The 18,356-nt window shown below is 47.6% G+C and overlaps 3 protein-coding genes across 9 annotated transcripts; all 3 read left to right on the top strand.

The window, feature by feature from the left end:
• The first annotated feature begins 609 nt into the window (after window positions 1–609).
• On the top strand, window positions 610–2,830 carry LOC118230324 (cytochrome b-c1 complex subunit 10). The gene is made up of 3 exons (XM_035423215.1): window positions 610–864; window positions 1,343–1,492; window positions 2,255–2,830. Exons 1-2 carry the CDS (start codon window positions 815–817, stop codon window positions 1,461–1,463), a joined length of 171 nt encoding a protein of 56 aa, XP_035279106.1. The 5' UTR covers window positions 610–814; the 3' UTR covers window positions 1,464–1,492; window positions 2,255–2,830.
• Window positions 2,831–3,978: 1,148 nt separating this feature from the next.
• LOC118230323 (methyl-CpG-binding domain protein 3-like) lies at window positions 3,979–10,818 on the top strand. Of its 6 annotated transcripts, none has more exons than XM_035423209.1 (8): window positions 3,979–4,286; window positions 4,749–4,817; window positions 5,971–6,130; window positions 6,462–6,599; window positions 7,170–7,260; window positions 7,806–8,010; window positions 8,704–8,862; window positions 9,211–10,818. In XM_035423209.1, the coding sequence occupies exons 1-7, from the start codon at window positions 4,273–4,275 to the stop codon at window positions 8,855–8,857; spliced, it is 831 nt and encodes a 276-aa protein (XP_035279100.1). In that variant the 5' UTR covers window positions 3,979–4,272; the 3' UTR covers window positions 8,858–8,862; window positions 9,211–10,818. The 6 variants fall into 6 exon arrangements, with proteins under 6 accessions (XP_035279100.1, XP_035279102.1, XP_035279104.1 ...); XM_035423208.1 differs by lacking the exon at window positions 3,979–4,286 and adding an exon at window positions 4,423–4,472; XM_035423210.1 differs by lacking the exon at window positions 3,979–4,286 and adding an exon at window positions 4,423–4,472 and having other exon boundaries at window positions 7,833–8,010.
• A 472-nt stretch (window positions 10,819–11,290) lies between these two features.
• LOC118228840 (RNA-binding protein MEX3B-like) lies at window positions 11,291–18,142 on the top strand. 2 transcript variants are annotated; one of them, XM_035420322.1, is made up of 3 exons: window positions 11,291–12,056; window positions 12,666–13,144; window positions 15,659–18,142. In XM_035420322.1, the coding sequence occupies exons 2-3, from the start codon at window positions 12,688–12,690 to the stop codon at window positions 17,077–17,079; spliced, it is 1,878 nt and encodes a 625-aa protein (XP_035276213.1). In that variant the 5' UTR covers window positions 11,291–12,056; window positions 12,666–12,687; the 3' UTR covers window positions 17,080–18,142. The 2 variants fall into 2 exon arrangements, with proteins under 2 accessions (XP_035276213.1, XP_035276212.1); XM_035420321.1 differs by having other exon boundaries at window positions 11,291–13,144.
• The last annotated feature ends 214 nt before the right edge of the window (window positions 18,143–18,356 follow it).

The raw sequence follows: 18,356 nt of genomic DNA on the forward strand, positions 1-18,356 counted from the left end.
CAAGATCAACATCACAACTTAATTTGCTGTATCACAAAACACAAAAAACTAATGAGAAAATAAAAATACAGGGTAAGTGGTACAAAGAGGGTTTATCTAAAAGGGTAATATTGCCTTTTTTATGAAGAAACTGAATATACTTTTGGGCTTTTTTTCTACTCCTGCCATTAATGGATTCAACAGACTGTTCAGATACAATTAGGAATATGTGGAAAGTAGCTTTTTGTTTAGGAATTTTTTATTTTATTTTTTAATAGAATAAACTGATTAACAACATATTTTCAGGCCACATTAGGATTTCTTAGATAAAATGAGATGTACATATGTAAAATTGTCTTTCCGTGGTACAGAAGTTACAATCGGTATTTACATTAGCAATACAATTGTTTTAAAATATTGTTACAGGGGTAGCACTGATGAAGAATTTGTGATTTCTTGTACGTTGTTTGTTGTCCTGGAACCGATTCGTGTAATTCGAGCCGTGTAAGATGTAACCGATGTACCGAGATGTACTAAGAGGAAGTGTCTTTGTCTCCTATTACGTAGCTTCCGCTAACAAGGACCCATGTGTGTCTTGGTTACTCGATTTTTGCCATGCTCTTTGATAGTCGCCTGAATATTACATGTGTTATTAATAATCGTACAAGAATGTTTTCGTCTGGTGGTAATGGCGGCCCAAATGTACGCGTAGTTTTTAATCACAGAACAGCATTACATACCGGCACGACGGGCAACTTCAATTAGGGTCCGTGGACATTCGTGACGTCAGTCCTACAACTTTAGCGGCTGTCGCCGGTCGGACGAAAATTTTAAAATGATACAAAAGTTAATTGGACCTAGATATTTGACCATTGCCAAGACGTGGTAAGTTCTATTCTGGTACTATTTCCATATAACCGAGAGTAGTCTGCACTTGCATTCCTTTTATGATGAATAGCTAACTTAACACGCGATGCCCTCTGCGGGGAGTAGCGCTAGCTGCTGGTTGTGGTAACTTCAGAAGACTGGACCTCAGTTGTGTTAACACTTCGCTTGCAGCAAGACTTCGACTGTAGAATAGTAATTTAGCTAGCCAATAAACATAACTATCCCCTTAAATGATTCTGTGTCACATTGGTCAAATATTTCCGACCACAATCGTCCCTTTCTTTAGCATAGATAGTCAAAGTACGTCGTTAGCATAGCAGTGTAGCTTAGCTATTCATTGGACTTGGGTCAGTACTGTCTCGGACTGGCAAGAATGGTATTTGTGATGCATTAACACTTTATTGTCATTTTTACACGCTTTCCCCTCTCTGTTCTACATACATTCCGTTTCTGTTTTTTCATCCCATTCATCAAGGGTCCCCACAATGGCTGTTTGGGGTACCGTCGGAGGTGTAGCGCTCGTGCACTTCACAGATTGGAGGCTCGTTCTCGATTACGTGCCGTACATTAACGGAAAGTTCAAGAAGGACGAGTAGACACGATGTGATTTAAAAACGGGAAAAGGGTGAGTATCAAGGGGTGCTCGTGTCGAAATGTCTCATTTTTTTGGAGTCTCGGCATTTAGTATTCCGCTTGAAATTCCAGTTCCGTAGTTGTAACCTAAACAGTACGTTCGGCACGGTGTAGAACAGCACACGTCTTCTCTTTAACTCTAGTTGGCTGCTAGCTTGTTCTGTTGGACAGGTGAACACGGGTGTCATTCTGGGTGATGAGGTCAGGAAATCCTGGCTGTTGGATTGTGATTGAAAATCAGGATTACTTAATTAGTTGAATCAGATGTGCTAAAACAAAAAAAAAACACACACCCACACTGGCTTTATTCGATGATATTGCACACTCCTGTTTTAGAGATAATGGTGCTTACGTAAGTAACATGGTAGTTTACATTTTAACCAGTGGTATGACATTGGTCGGCTATCGGTTAGAAGTGATCTTGCGGGGCCTGGACAGACACACCATGCAAGACCTCTGGGTAAAATGTTTAGAAATAATATGCATTCCCTCACAACAAAATTTTATGTTTATAAATGGGGGGGGCGGGGATTACACCTCTTTAAACTGGGAGTCTGGGAATTGGACAGCTGAGAATGACCATGAAGGCGTCACATGGACACTCCAGCTTGGCAGCTGCTTGCCAAGTAATGGAGGATTTCACCCCCCCCCCCCAGTTAAGAGTTTGACACGACTGTGAAAATGTCTTGCCTGAGGTAAAAGCTAAGGTGGATGATGTAATGACTGTGTCTTGTCTGTCTGTCTGTCTGTGCAGAGGTGCTGCAGGAGGTTGGGCTGGGGTAGCGGTCTTCCTCTGTGCCCTCCCCCCCCCCCCCCCCCCCCAGCAGGGCTCGTCATCACTTCGACTTGGAACAAGAGGAGTCCTGTTTACACTGATCCTGTACTGTTGCTGTTTCTGTTTTTTTTTATGTAGCTAAGTGTACTTTTAACCCGGTCCCAGAAATCTGCAAGGCTTTTAAAATGTCTTTTTGTGTGGAAAAATGGATCAAAAGTGCTGCAATCAGTCGCTGCACAGAACCAAGAGAAGGAGGAGTTAAGAAATGCTGGTTTTGCCTCTTCTTTTTAGTTCCACTCCTCTATGTGTGAAGCTTTTGTACCTCAGAATTCTGCATTATAGTGCAAAATTAAACAAAATTTAAAAAAAGGATGGAGAAACGGAAAGATGGAGAAATTGTGGCAACCTCACTGACTGCATGCTAAACTGGAGTTTTCCCCACCATGGTTGGGGTCACCTTGATTTCCATTTGAGTGCTCGTAACATGAATTGCCTCATTTTGCCGAACTCTATCGCCTCATTTGATTGAAATAAAGTCTTTGGACACATCTATGAGCTCTGTAGTATAGCATCCTTATGAAAAAAATAGTTGTGGTTGCTAGGAGACGGTGCTTACTGTTTAACGTTTGCCACGTTTGTGTACATTAATATGAATACATACCACCGCAGGACTGAATCTCTTCACTGTCGGGAGTTGAGAAAGCACTCAGTGTTACAGGGCCCAGGGTGACTGGTGTAGTGTATAATTCAGAGATGAGTGCTAGCATGAGAACATCCACTACAGCAGTGGTAACCAACCCTGTTCCTGGAGATCAACCGTCCTGTAGGTTTTCACTCCAGCCCTAAAAAAAGCACGCCTCATTCAAAAGCTATAGATCTTGTTCAGCTGCTAGTACAGTCCAGTGTGCCAAGTTAGGGCTGAAATGAAAACTTACAGGATGATAGATCTCTGGGGACAAGGCTGGCTACCACTGCACGACAGGATGTGATGTCACTGACAGAGTAGCAATAAGAATAAGATTTGAATGAGAATCAGTTCCATTCAAATATGCAATTTTGTTGTTTTCACTGGCTGTTAACCCACACACTAAACATAAAACATTGCACACACGGGCACACAAGTCTAGTACTGTACACCTGTAATCCAGCAATTTGTTTTTGTTGAAAAAAAGACTGCATTCATATTGTCTATTAAATATCCCACGTGCATACAGGCAATCAGATCTACGTAAGCATTGGATGAATAAACGATTTAGATGACTACAAACATGGCCTTTCCACTACACAGTACGACACGTAACGTATTAATACTTGCACGACTAATGTAGTCTACAAAAGATTGGTCGATCTCATCAAATAATAAATAATCACGTATAGAAAAGACCTATTTATGCTTCTTTAAATGCAGATCTTACTAAAACCACCCTTTATACTCAATGTGTTACAATAAAAAATCCTTCACCCATATGCATCAGTGAAACTAAACACATGCCTACACAAGTGATTAATATATTCAATGTAAAGTTCATCTTCAAGTTCGCGTTGCGTGGAAGCAGAGTTTCTAACGCTCACCATTCACTATTAACGGTAAAAATCTTAGCACAACCAACAGCATTAGAGGATTGCATTCACGTTCTTTTAGCTTCCCGTATGCGGCTACATCATCGTACAAAGATTCGACCGCATTTTTCTCACTCCTTTCGTACTGTATTCTCGTTTGGCCCTCTTCCAGAGCGCTGGTAGTAATGAGGTCGTATAGGCGGCGGAGGGATCTACGGGGCGACAAAGAGTGAGGGGGATGCGACAGAGAGAAAGAGCACGGAGCAGCCTGGAGAGAAGGGGGGAGCGCCGCTGACATCGAGTTTGAAGAGGGAAAGCGCGACGGTGTCGCCCTGTTCGGCTCGTTTCTCAACTAAATCGCCGAGGAACAAAAAAAAAAAGAAAAAAAGATATAAACAAAAAAAACAGAACCGCGTCAACACAGGCCAGCAGGAACCATGGAGAGGAAAAGGTGGGATTGCTCAGGACGGGAAAGTCGGGCTTGTCTGCAGGGAAAACGATATATTATTTTAGGTACTGGACTATGAAGAACAGGGGGGGGTGACTTGAGTTCTACGGGCAGGTACTGGGCTAACGTTACGGGGCGATGGGTTTTGACACAGATGGGTGGCACTTCTCGTGCAATTGGCTTTTGCTAGTAAGTTAGTATTGTGGGTTTAGTTTTACAAACTAGAGGACAGGTTAACCAGCTAACTCACGTGATAGTTGCTCGGCGAGTTTGTTTGATAGCGAACTGGCTAATAAGTTCGCCCATAGGAACATAGCTAGTAATAGCCTACGGTAGCTAGCTAACCAGCCATCTTTTTACCTTGCTAATTACAGTGCATATCAGTTAGCTAGCTAGCAAACTGAATTCATTGAACTGCTCACGATGTGTTAGAAACGACACGCGCTTGTATTGTTCTTTTTTTAGCAGAAACGAGGAAGAGGAGGATGAACAGAAGCGAGGAGGGGGGGAGGCGGGTCGTATATATAATTTATGGTACCGTTCTGATGACATTATTTATTGTTCTGTGTGTGGTATGCGCACGCCAAGGCCGTTTGCGTGTGTCCGCGTAGCTTCAGCAGTTCACGGCGACTTGGTTTCAGTGCTGCTCGTGTTGAATTGTGCATGTGTCGTCCTGTGTGTGTATAGTTTAGCACGACGCCCTCGCGGCAGCGCTGCGTTAGTAATTTCAAACCATTCCTTTGTGTAAAAGTTTACCGAAGGTATCATTTGCACGAAATGACTCCACGAGAGCTATGAATCTGAATTGCAAACGATTGTGTTTTGAATATGAACACCAGTGCGTAAGTATATATGACCTACAGCACCGATAGCGTGATCGCAAACAGTTTTGTCTTAAGTCGGGGATTCCCGTACTCGTACTGGGGCCTTCGGGAGCAGCGTTTTTGTTACTGTCGAAATGCCAATTCCCCTTCCGTAGTGAGCGGATTAATTTCTCGACGGACGGGCATTTACAGTGATTTGCGCTCGTAGGCATCCTCATGTTGAAAGTTGGCGCAACTGTCATGCTGAATTATTGTCATTTTAATGGGAGGACTAGCTAATTCACAAATCAGGCGTTTCGTTCTCATACAATTTTTGCAATAATTTCATGTTATTTGTACTATCGCGGTCCGTTTGATCAATTTAATTCGATTGATTGATTTATCGGTGTTTTTTTAAACATGGTTCATTTTTAGGAGGGGGTTCTCTGTGACTACGTGGCTTTCAACTAAATTCGTTTAAAAAAAACTTGAAACCGTTGAGCAGAGCTCTGTCCTCGCGCCTCTTGTACTTAGTTGCTGTACTTGTCAATCACACCAAGTTTTGATTCTCCTTATTTTGGGGTTTTGCTTTGGCCACTGTTAAGAGTGTATCTGTTTTTCCTTCATTGCAGGTGCATCAGCAGGGCTTTGCATGCAAGTGCAAAGGATGGCGTCATGATTATTAACGCATGCATTTTTACATTTCCCCATCTCATTGACTTGTCCGTGGCTGCTGAAGACTGTAAATGGCTTGTTGCATGTTATTGCTTTTGTCTGGGTTGGGTGCGAATGTGGGATTTGGGGTCCAGTGGGTTGGCCCTACTTGCTTTTTGGTTTGTTGCTGTGTTTGACAACCCCACCCCCCCCTCCCCCTTATGCTGCAGCCCGACCGGGAAGAAGTTTCGGAGCAAGCCGCAGCTGGCCCGTTACCTTGGCAACTCAATGGACCTGAGCTCCATAGACTTCCGCACGGGGAAGATGCTGATGAACAAACTCACCAAGACCCGACAGAGGCTGCGCTACGACAACAACAGCCAGAGCAAGGTGAGCGAGAGAAAGAGGAGGAGTATGGGGGAGAGAATGAGTAAGAGTGTGTGAGGGAGAGCGAGAGAGTGTGAGAATGAGGGAGGGAGAGTGGTACAGAGGGAGTGGGAGGGAAAGAGGGAGGTGTGATGAAGAGTGGCTCATCTTCACAAACTCTTTACTGTCGACCTCGTGGGATGAGACTGTTCTCTCACTTATTTTATTTATTATTTTTATTTTTTTAAAGTACTCTGTCTGTGTGTCTGTGTGTGCATGTGTGTCTGTGTCTGTTTCTGTGTGTCTGTGTGTGTGTGGTGTGTGTGTCTGTGTGTGTGTGGTCCGCATGCTGAAGGGCAAGCCTGACCTGAACACCTCGCTGCCAGTCCGACAAACGGCATCCATCTTCAAACAGCCTGTCACCAAGGTAACCAACCACCCCAGCAACAAGGTGAAAAGCGACCCCCAGAAAGCCATCGACCAGCCCAGACAGGTAAGTCCACATTCCCAGCAGGCTTTGCTCTGTGGTCACATGACCAACCCTGTCTGGCTAATGGCATTCATCTGCTCAAATCATGCAGGAACACACTTACACTCATGATCGAGTTGGGGTGTTCCTGTCTGGTTTTGCGTTTCTTGTCGTTTCTCTCTTTCCCTGCAAAAGAGGCGAAGCTCCAGTCCTGGGGAGCTGCTAGGGTTTGTGGGTGGTGTCTTTTTGCGGTTTCCTTTCAATCAGCTACCAACCAACCCCTCAGAAACAAGGTTAACTTGGTTTTTAGACTCTTTGGCCAATCAGTGACTTGAATGATTTAAGTGTTGAAATACGCCAAAAAAAACCCAGAAGACACTACAGCCCCCCCCCCCCCCCCCCATTACATTACAGGCATTTAGCGGACGCTCTTATCCAGAGTGACTAACACAACTCTTACAAACCCAAATTGTCAGCTGGTCTGGAGGGACAGTGGGAGGGCCTGTGGGTGCTGTGGGGGGGGCCTACTTCATCATCATCCGTAGTCGTGGTTACGTTGTGGGGTCCTTGGCGTTCATCACCGTCTTCCTGTAGCTGTTCTGGGAGAAGAAGCTGAGCGGCCTGAACGCCTTCGACATCGCGGAGGAGCTGGTGAAGACCATGGACCTGCCCAAGGGCCTGCAGAGTGAGTGCAAGCGAGAGCCTGTTACCACCCCCCCCCAGTGGGTGGAGCTATGGCAATCCACCTGACTTGCAGAAGCAAATCAGACATTTTCCTGCTCTCCATAGCGGAAACAACATGACCGGGTCAACCTGGTGTGTCTCTGGTTATGTACAGTTGCTTTTCCCGTTTCAGGTTTCGGTTGAAGCCTTGCTGTCCCATCACTAATATGAGGGTCAGGGTGAATGGCTGGGCTAACCGAGAATGCTCTAAATCTGAAAGGTTCAAAAAAACCCTGGAAAGTCAACTATCCTTTTCGTGTTCTCCATCGTCAGGTTAAAAGGGCAATCCAGTCGTAGTAATTCAGATTAAAAGCGCAGTGTCGTCAATGCATTGTGACTCAGGTTAAAAGGGCAGCGCGGTAGTACTAATTCAGATTAAAAGCGCAGTGTGGTCAATGCATTGTGACTCAGGTTAAAAGGGCAGCGCGGTCGTACTAATTCAGATTAAAAGCGCAGTGTGGTCGTAGTAATTCAGATTAAAAGCGCGGTGTGGTCGTTGTGATCCAGGTTCTGACGCAGGCCGTTTGCCCCCAGGGGTCGGTCCCGGGTGCACGGACAAGACGCTCCTGTCTGCCATCGCCAGCGCCCTCCACACCAGCGCCGCGCCCATCACCGGCCAGCTGTCCGTCGCCGTGGAGAAGAACCCGGGGGTGTGGCTCAACACCACCCAGCCCCTCTGCAAGGCCTTCATGGTCACCGACGACGACATAAGGTAACCTGGCAACACCGCGAGACAGCGTCAAAGTGCGTCAAAGTAGCGATGTGACTCTTTTTTTTTTTTTTTCTCTCTCTTGAATAACAAGGAAATGCTGAGTTTTCATGACCCTCGATGTCTCTGGTGGTCACTAGTATTTTCGTACGTGTCCGCACCGTGAGAGAACTGTCCACATTTTAGTGCTTTCAAGCCTGTGGAATTTTATCCAAAAACGGTATGGACTTTTGGCTAGCATGTTAACACTCGGTAGTTCAGTAGCTTGGTACTGCTAAAAGATGGGTAGTTGGTCACTTGCTAACATTAAACAGCTGTTGTAAATTTGGCTAACAGACCTCTAGTACTTTAACTAGCTGGCAGAACATGTAAAAAAACACACACACACTTATTCAGCCCAAACAGATGCTGTGTGTTTAGCTATTGTTTACAATTCTCCCTAGTCTGTTTATTGCAATTTTACTGAACTGCATCGAGCTAGATTTCCTGTACTCCAATGTCATATGCTGTACATCTTAAAAATACGGGTATTTTAATGTATTTTAAATATAGTTGAAATGTATTTTATGTGGGTTGGTACTGTGAGTGTTTGGCCAGGGACTTTAAGGACATACCTGACCTCGGTTGTGGAAACGCGGCCGTTTGGCTACGTGTTTTTAAACTCGTGGGCGATGGCTCCCCCTGGTGGCGGTGCAGGAAGCAGGAGGAGCTGGTGCACAGCGTGAGGAAGCGGCTGGAGGATGCTCTCATGGCGGACATGCTGGCGCACGTGGAGGAGGCCGCCAGGGAGGGGGCGGGGCACGAGGACGGCGACGGCCCCGATGATGAGGACCACACGGAGGCGGTATAGCAAAGGTGGGGGGCGGGGGGGGGGTATGGGGCATAGTCTGTAGTCGTGGTTACGGAATGTTACAGTTTGAATGGTTCTGACTTTGCTGTGCAGTGTTGTATGGAGCATGGCTCACCTGTCTGGCTCATAAGCAGAGAGTAATACAGGCCTGATCAGGTAAACTGCTCTTTTTACTTCAGTCCATGTTCTGGATTTGGGAGGGTTCCGGGTTTTACTCAGTGCCGTTATCCAGTTAACTCTGTTACCCTGCTTCCTGAAACAGGGCCCAGGTCCAGGGTTGCTAACCACCCCCCCGCCCTCCCAAGTGCCTGGTAATCCAGCGGCTTTTCTCTCCTTGTTGTTCCCTGCTGCAGGCCTAGGGGGTGCTGTTGAGCTGCCTGAAATTCAGAACATCCCGCGGAACCAAACCGGGGTCACCTCTCTGTCTCCGCCCTCAAAACGCCACCTCACTGACTCTCTCCCCCGAGTCCCCACCTCCCTGGAACCATGGCAACCTCCGCCTCACTCCACCATGAAGGACTCTTGCTACAATCCTCAAACGGATTGATTCCTGGCAAATAGTTTGTTCTTGTTTTTTTGTTGGTTTTTTTTTTTTTCTCCACATTTTCATTTTCATTACACTGTCGTGTGAGATTTTCAGTAGATGTGTGAAGGTATCTCTTTTTTTAAATTGTATAATGGAAATTCGGTTGGGATGTGTATGTGTGTGTGTGTGTGTTTGCGTGTCTCTTGTCTGGGGAAAGTCTGGTGGGCAAGTAGTCACATGACCTCGTGATCACGTCCAGTGACAACCTTCCTGTAGTCCCATCCACCAGTACACATGTTCCAGTATCAGTCTTTAACAAGCTCAACAAGGTAAATTTCAGAGTGTACATTTAATAAGGCAATGACGTAAAAAACTTGTGAGCCATTTGAGTGGGGCCTGTGTTCAGAATAGTTCCACTCCCACCGATGTTCGCCCCCTTCCGCACGCAGTCCTCTTGTCCCTGCTCTAGCTGTGCACTGACAGTGGAGAGCCACTAGGGGGCAGCAGTACTGGCTGAGTTTTGCGGCACGCCGGCAAGCTGCAGGGGCCAGCTGGAAAGGAAGTTGAATTGAACGTTTGTGAAGCAACATCCTGTGTCGGTTACTTTTTTTTTTCCCAGTTTCTTGCTTCTTTTGACTAAATAAATGTGGGGGTACTAAAAAAAAAAACTAGATGGATTCAGTGAAGGATACAGGTCAGTAATGCCGGTTGGGCAGTGTTTTCAATGAGTTACAGCGAATGGGCATTTACAAAAAAATATTTCATTACATCCTGGGTGTGGGAGGAATGCAATGTTGATGTTATGTTATCACTAACACATGACTGGGTTATGGGTTCCATGAGTCAGGGCTGGCTGCTTTCAAGGTGGCTTGTGACATCACAATGGGGTAGTGTCGCTAACTACCAGCAAAACAAGGTGCTTAAGACCCTACTGGAACCTGCAGTGAGGACTGTTAGCAGACATTGGTTTCATTTAACACTAGTCCTGTTTTTACCTTGCATGCGTTTTCTCTGTTGAATAGATTTTTTAAAGATATTTGTTAAACGGTTTCGTTTGGTGCTGCGCCTCCCCCCAACGCCCGCCCCTCGTTTGCTTTGTGTTCTGGAAATCAAAATCTGCTTTTATATTTCAGCTTTTATATTTTTTACATCTTTGATTAGCGGTGTGGAATGTTTAAGTGGGGCCATTTGTTTCTTTAAAATCTTTGATTTTCATTATATTTTGTAAAAATTAGAAAATGTAATCATTTTTTGTGTGTCAAATCTTCTGTACACAGTTTGGGGTTTTAATTCCAGTTTAAGAAATGAAGCGAGTTTCAGCTTCAGTTAACATACAGCCTGAAGTGAAGTTGGATTGAGATTCACATCAGCAAACATTTACTGCCGAGATTTTGTTTGGAAAAAGTAACAATTAAAAAAATGTTAACTAACTTGGTCCAAGAAGAATGTCTCTTTGTGTTAAACTTTTTTGTTGAGGTCACATGCCACTTGTGAGTTTGATCTGCTCTTGCCCATGTACATTACCAAAACTTAACTTGGATTGATAACGGTTTTACGTTTTTAAATCTGCTGCGCAATAAAAGGTCATACATATTTAATTACATTGTAAAATATACTTTAAAAATATATTTACAGTGATCTGAAAGTCCTGAACAAGTTCTTGTTTACTTGAAAGGCTTATTGGGTGTGGCAAAGGCCAAATGATGCCAAGACTGTAGATCCATGTAGCATTGGACAAATCTCCCCCCCCTCCCACACACACACACACACTTCGAGTAATTGTGCTATGACAACGGTTCCACAAAGCCATAGCAACACCCAGTTGTCCGCGTCAGGTAAAATAACAATTAAAATTCCAGAAGTAGTTCGCTCCAGAAGGGATGTCATAATTAAAGATGAGACGACAAGGGCAGGTATGATGTTAGCTGGGAAGCGCAGTAGTCCAAAGCTAGAAACGACGAAGAAAAATCGGATCTTAAATGCATTTACAGTGTTAATTATGCTGTCATTTCGGAGTTTCTTACTGTACGGTTAGGCAAATAAGTGACCACTATGATGGAATAGTTTGTTTGTTCTTGTCTACTTGCGAGCCAGGCAGTTGGCCGTGGAAATGTCTGTTGCATCGGCGAATATCAAGAGAGGAATGACACGGACCACTTTATTTGTATTGACTGGGGATTTACTAATACACGGGAAAGCACATTATTGTGGCAATGTGGCAATCCCTACCACCAAAAATCCTCGACCTCCCGTCGGCCAATGCACGCAGAACGTGCCTCCTTCGCTGCGCGCTCGTTTTACGTGGCCTTTGAACCCATTGTTGTGTTGCAAGTGACGTCACTGCTGTGTGCAGGGAGACGGGCAGAGCGGCGTGCGCCTGGCGAGACAAAGGCGGCGGACCGGAGAGAGGGAGAAAGCGGTTAGATACAGAGAAATTGGGAGATAGTTCAAAGGAAATCTGTAGATAGGGGACAAATAAATACGTGGGATGGTGGGAAGATAAAAGCTGGAGATCCGCGCGAGGTAGACTTAAAAATTCCTGGTCCTGCTCGTGCGTTTTTAAGCTTTTTCTCCAACGCCCCCCAAATTCCCCTGCTAGCCTCCGAGCATCCCTATTTCAGGACAGAAAAGAAAGAAACCGATAGGAAGAGAATTTGGTGGCGAGAAGGAAAAGTGAGTGAAAGCTTCCTCACGTTGATAACGGAAAACTATTTTCAGTTATTGCTGGCTGTGAACTGACTTGCTAGCTAGCTATATATTAATTTCTTCAGCTGTTTGCTAGCTAGTTGGCTAGCAGTGTTATTCTCAAACAAAGGGGACAACGTGACTAGCTAACTGGGTTGAACAAAATATCAATAGCCAGTTATTCAAAACTATTTAAGTAGTGGTTATACTATTTTTTCACGGGGAACTCGGCGCATAATACAAAGGAAGCACTGTTTGTTTCAAAGAAGTTCGAAAGACATTGCAAGCAAAGATAATTGCTTATAATGATGACAGCTATGTGCAACATTTGAAAGATGTGCAAACGGCAAGAGGGCAGAAAGAGAACAAACAAATGCGAAGAGTGACTGCAATAAAGTGACTACATCAGGGATCACCGAGTGCTCCGCAGAGCAGACCAGTTAGCTGGCTAACTTTGTATGCCTTTGATCAGTTAAACGTGCAGTTTTTCCTTTTTTGTGTTAACCAGTTTGCAGAAAGGGCTAGGGGTTGGGAGGAGGGGTTTTCGAGCTCCACTGCGGCTGAAGTCTAATGCTTAAACGCGGGGACTATGCCTAGCCCCCTGTTTCACCTAGAGATAATGGAACACGAGATGGTGAACGCTCAGCACAATGGGGTCAGCTTGCCCGGGGAAACGGACGCGGAGTCGCGGGACGAAGAACACCAGGAGGCGCTCCGCTTCGCCTTCGACCAGCTGTCTCTCATGGCTGTTGAGAAGGGGGACTGTGGTGCCGGAGCAGGGCTCGTGGACACCCTGGACGCCCCGAGCTCCATCTCCGAGACTTGCAATGGCGTGGGAGGCGGCGGTTACGTCGGCTTACAAATGCTCGAGCACGCCAACGGCTCTCTCGGATCCCCGACCTCCTGCTCCCCGTCCCCGGAATACTACGGCACGGGCGGATACCACATGGCCGGCCCGCACTCCATGCTGGGGGAGCCGAACTCCGTGCTCTGCAGTAGGAAGCGGAGCGTCAACATGACCGAATGTGTACCCGTCCCCAGCTCGGAACACGTTGCAGAAATTGTAGGAAGACAAGGTGAGATATGCGGCGATTGCCAACTTATCAATAGGCACAGACTCACTTTATTATCGACCAGCCTAACTACATCCCTCACACTCAAACACAACGATACAAGTGTGCTTAAAAAATGGAATTGGGTAGTGTACAAAAAGTGGTTTGCTTCAGCTAACCGACACCATTAGTTCGCCTGTTAGCTACACCATTATCTGACCGGCCAGTTTGCAAACTGTAGCTGGTTACGAAGCTCGGCCCCATGCAGCATGCTAAATAAGTGGTTGTGCTAGCAGGCTACAGCTACTTCCTTTGGTTATTGTTCTGCGGGACCTGGTATTGCCCGTCTGATAAGTCAATTGTTCTCCAAAACGAGCTGTGTTTTGTCGTGTGATGATGGTCGATTAAGTCGGAGATTGCTGTTAGTCTGGAAGTCGAGACACGTCTATCGGTCCCATTGCTACTGAACACTCGGGCGCTTTTCTTTGTTTGCACGCTGCGGCTCTCTAAAGTTCTTGTGCTTATTTACCGCGGCCTAACATCGGCGTGCATGTTCAACGGCTACTGGCATGCAGCTTGATTGCTACGGCGATTTTAGATTTATAACGGAGCGTGATCCTACTAATTTCTGTACCAGTAGCTGTATCGGAACGCCTAAAACCTAAGTAGCTAGTTAGTTTTTTATGGCAGGAGGGAGGGGGAGGGGCGAGGTAGCCTAGACGGCCAGACAAAGCAGTAGATTGTCGGGAGTCTGGACATGTCTAGCTAGGCTGTAAGTCCCAAACAAAGGAACCGCGCTTGTTTGGTTTGAAATAACAATATAACTAACGGTTAAATTATTATGATGTTACAATTTTGTAGGTTAGCCAGTAGCGATGTGTTTTTATGTTAAAGTTATCGTCGGTTAAGTTTGCGCTGATGTGATGTAACCATTAGTTTTGTAGCAGGGCGGCCGATACACGGGCGTGGGGCGGTGTTTTCAGGCTGTAGCTAACGTTAGTTCTGTTGCCCTCTTGTGAATCGCCTCCCGTCTAAAACACTAACCCGGAGTATGATTTATCTGTCCCTCTCAATTAACTTGTAATGTTACGTCCACTGTTGTTGAATTTGGCGAGTCCGGCACAGTAGTACTAGCGTTATTGCATTGTTCCCTTTGTTTGAAAAAGCCATGCTTTTCTGCCTTCCACGATGACATCACAGACTCCACACGCTATTGGCTGTCTGACATGCGCTGTCCATATTTAAAGGTGCAGTGCACCGCTCCAGAGGGGGTCGGCGAACAATGATGCGCGCTAATGGGACAATAATGGCTGTAGTTGTCCGCCCTGTTGGAGCCGTAGCCGTAGACATGTTGTCTCTCAACCGTTATTCTGTCTCCGGGTCCCATCTACTAAAGCCAACCAAGACCGCATTTCAGCCTACATTCTCCAGGGAAACATAATGCACTGATCATGTGGTGTATTTCATAACCGCCCTGAAAACAAAAACACGAACGTGGCTGTCTGATTTTTACCCGTCTCAGGACCCATATTGCACTTCTTTGTACTGATAGGACACCCCGGTTTTAGTCCCTGTCTTCTCGTGTCTTGTGTCAGGGAATCCTAAAAGTTTTGAGACCACGACCCAGTTAATGAGACCATACATTATATGTGAACCACCCCAGCCCTTGTACAAGTGTTCAAATATGAAGCCAAGATGTTTTTAACATGCGTCAAAACAATTGCATGCGCACACTAGGTCTTTTGCAGTGTATTTAACAAGTTCTGTATTTAATTTGTATTGTGTAAACAAATGTTATATTGTATCACACCCTCTGTGCCCAATAAATAATTCATTTAATGTGTTTTGTGACCCACCTCAACCCTCTCCCACTGCCTGTAGTTTGGATGCACCTCTGGCTTATCCAATAACCTGAAAGCTTTTTAAAGTACTTTTTTAATGGTGTTGGATTGCCTGTGGATGTAAGGCCCTGACCCTCACTTGCTGCTCTGTATAAGAGGTATAGTTGGCTAAAGTCCCCAACCAAGGGAACTAATCATACACATACCTTATTCATGTGAGGTCATCAGGCATATACCGATTGGGTTGATTTTTACTTGTGGAGGTAATTCCAATGGAGCATTCTGACATGATAAAAAAAATCCAGTGACCCCACCTCAATTACTGACCATGTCCCAGATGTTAGACGCCAAAACTTCCGTTTCCGTAGGAAAATAGGGGGCACCTTTTATGGCAAATTACTGATGTTTATTCACACAAGACTAATATTACCAGACGACCTCTGTTACCTACTTTCCCCCCAAAATAAAAACAGGGAATTTACTTTGCAGCCAATTAGAAATGATCATTGTGGCAGATTCTGATGGGATTCAAATTACAGGAACAATAGCTGGTAATTCCAACTAACGGACACCCTTGAGTAAAGCTAATCCTGTCCGAATAGGGCTTCTCTGTGGCAATGAGGCATAATAGGCCCCTCCCCCAATGATGAGTCACTGTCTGACATCACAGTTTTGCCCCGCCCGCTTCTCTCACCAGGCTGCAAGATCAAGGCCCTGCGTGCCAAAACCAACACGTACATCAAGACGCCGGTGCGCGGGGAGGAGCCGGTGTTCATCGTGACGGGCCGCCGTGAGGACGTGGAGATGGCCAAGCGCGAGATCCTGTCGGCGGCCGAGCACTTCTCCATGATCCGCGCGTCCCGCTGCAAGGCGGGCGCGGCCGGGGCCGCGGGCGCGGGGAGCCTGCCGGGGCCCCCCCACCTGCCGGGCCAGGTGACCATCCAGGTGCGCGTGCCGTACCGCGTGGTGGGCCTGGTGGTGGGGCCCAAGGGCGCCACCATCAAGCGCATCCAGCAGCAGACGCACACCTACATCGTGACGCCGAGCCGCGAGAAGGACCCGGTGTTCGAGGTGACGGGCATGCCGGAGAACGTGGACCGCGCGCGGGAGGAGATCGAGACGCACATCACGCTGCGCACCGGCGCCTTCGTCGACCTGCAGGGCGACAACGACTTCCACAGCAACGGCACCGACGTCAGCCTGGAGGGGCTGAGCTCGCTCGGGCTGGGCGCCGCCCTCTGGTCCCGGGCCAACCCCCCCACCGCCACCCCGCCGCCGCCGCCCCCGCCCCCTCCCCCGCCCGGCAGGAAGATGAGCTCCGCCGCGTTCCACGCCGCCGGGCTGGGCTCGGAGTCCTGCGGGGGCGGGGGCGTGGCCGGGGCCCGGGGCCCCCCGGAGAACGGGAGCCCCACCAGCCCCTTCAGCACGGGCAGCGGGGGGGGCGGCTTCACCTTCGCGGGCGACCCCTCGCCCTGCCTGCCGCCGGCCCCGCCCTCCGCCGCGGACGAGCTGGGGTTCGAGTTCGGCTCCGCCCACATCTGGGCGCCATTTGCGAACGGCGGGCCGCAGCAGCGGCGGAACAGCAGCGGGCCGGGCGGCGGCGCCAGCGGCACCACCCCCCGCCTGTCCCCCACCCTCCCCGCCGAGCCCGCCCTGGAGCACCCGCTGGCCCGCCGCGCCCAGAGTGACCCGCTCAGCGCCCTCTCCTGGCTGCAGGCGGGCGGTGCGGCCTCCTTCTCCGGCGGCAGCAGCAGCAGCAGCGGCGGCAGCACCACGGGCTACTCTTCCTCCTGCTCGGCCTCCTCGCTCCCCGGGGGCTCCCCCACCGACTCGGAGGGGGGCGGCAGCGGCGTGGGCGGGGCCGGCGCCGGGCTGCTCAGCCGCTTTAAGGCCGGGGGGGTCGTGGTGGCGGCGGTGGGGGGCGGGGCCGGGATGGCGTTGGCAGCCGCTAACAGGGACTGCTACGTGTGCTTGGAGAGCGAGGTGACGGCAGCCCTGGTGCCCTGCGGGCACAACCTGTTCTGCATGGACTGCGCCGGGCACATCTGCCAGTCCAGCGACCCCGAGTGCCCGGTCTGCCGCACCCCCGCCACCCAGTGCATCCGCATCTTCTCCTAATGCCCCCCGCCCCGCCCCCAAACCCCCTGCAGGAGGCAGCCAGGCGGAGGGGGGGGGGGCGCAGGTAATTCGGGGACTGGGCGGGGTGGAGGGGGTTCAGTGACTCTGCTCTGGTTCTCTGTTCTCTCCTGTGATTGACAGCTGGGCTCTGACGCCCAATGGGAAAAAATGGCGCCATGCAGCTGTTACAGACTCACAAATGTTACAAACGTAGTTTCGTTTTTTTTGTTGGTTTTTTTTTTTTGTTCTGTCTGTGAAAACAAAAGAGAATGTCTCTTGAAATGGTGCAAGACTGGTTGGTTTTTTTTCAGGGCGGACTTTGAAACTTTGAATGAAACCATTCTGTCTTATCTCCAGGCATTAATCCGACGCAGTTTGGTGTGTGTTTGCGTGTACATTGTATGTATATATGTACATATGTATGTGTATATACATATATACGCATATGTATTTTGTCTAGCTTCAGGTCTGTGCGTGCATTACACACAGGATTCCTTTTCGGACGTTTCCTTACTTGGAGGTATTTTTTAATTGAGCAGCGAAGGTCTGGCGCACTTTTTTAAAAATGCTTTTTTTAAGATGTTCAATTCCTGAGTAGGACGGGGATCAGATTTTTTTGGTTAAATATTTTTTTAAGCAGAGTTTTATCTTGTACAGATTTTAGTGCATTTTTTGCATGTCGGATGGCAATATTTTGGGGGACCCCTGAGAGGACAGGGAACGATCTTTCTTTTATTATTATTATTGTTATTATTATTATTATTGTCTTTTTCCGGCTCAAGCGGGGACACTTTTGAAGAAGAGGACGGTCGGCCACGCCCAGTTTAAGGCCGGCGCGCACTACGGGTTGTGGCTCGAGGCTTTGAGTGAGATTTGTGGGCGCCCCAATCGTCCTGTCCGCGCTCCTTGCGTATGTATAAAGTTTAACGCTACGAACTGAAACAAAGGACTGCACCACAATGTACATCAAACCAAAATATTATGGCAAGATTTTAGTGCTTTTTTAAAAAATGGAATAAAATACTAATGGAATAAATCTCATATATATATATGATGCTGAGAATTGATGTCCACCGTAATGGGTTAATCAGAAGTTAATGTGCTACAGACCTGGGTCAAATGCGTATTTGTTTTGGATTCAAATAGTTTTCTGCCCTGAACTGATCTTGTCTGGTGTGCTGGAACCAATGAAACACTCTCAAAAAGTGCAAACCCTGCCTTCTGGTCATACTGGCAGGCTCAATTACGCCAGGCAAGATCAATAGAGCACAGAAAAG

The sequence above is a fragment of the Anguilla anguilla genome, chromosome 6 (genome assembly GCF_013347855.1).
Source record: "Anguilla anguilla isolate fAngAng1 chromosome 6, fAngAng1.pri, whole genome shotgun sequence".
NCBI classification, from domain to species: domain Eukaryota; kingdom Metazoa; phylum Chordata; class Actinopteri; order Anguilliformes; family Anguillidae; genus Anguilla; species Anguilla anguilla.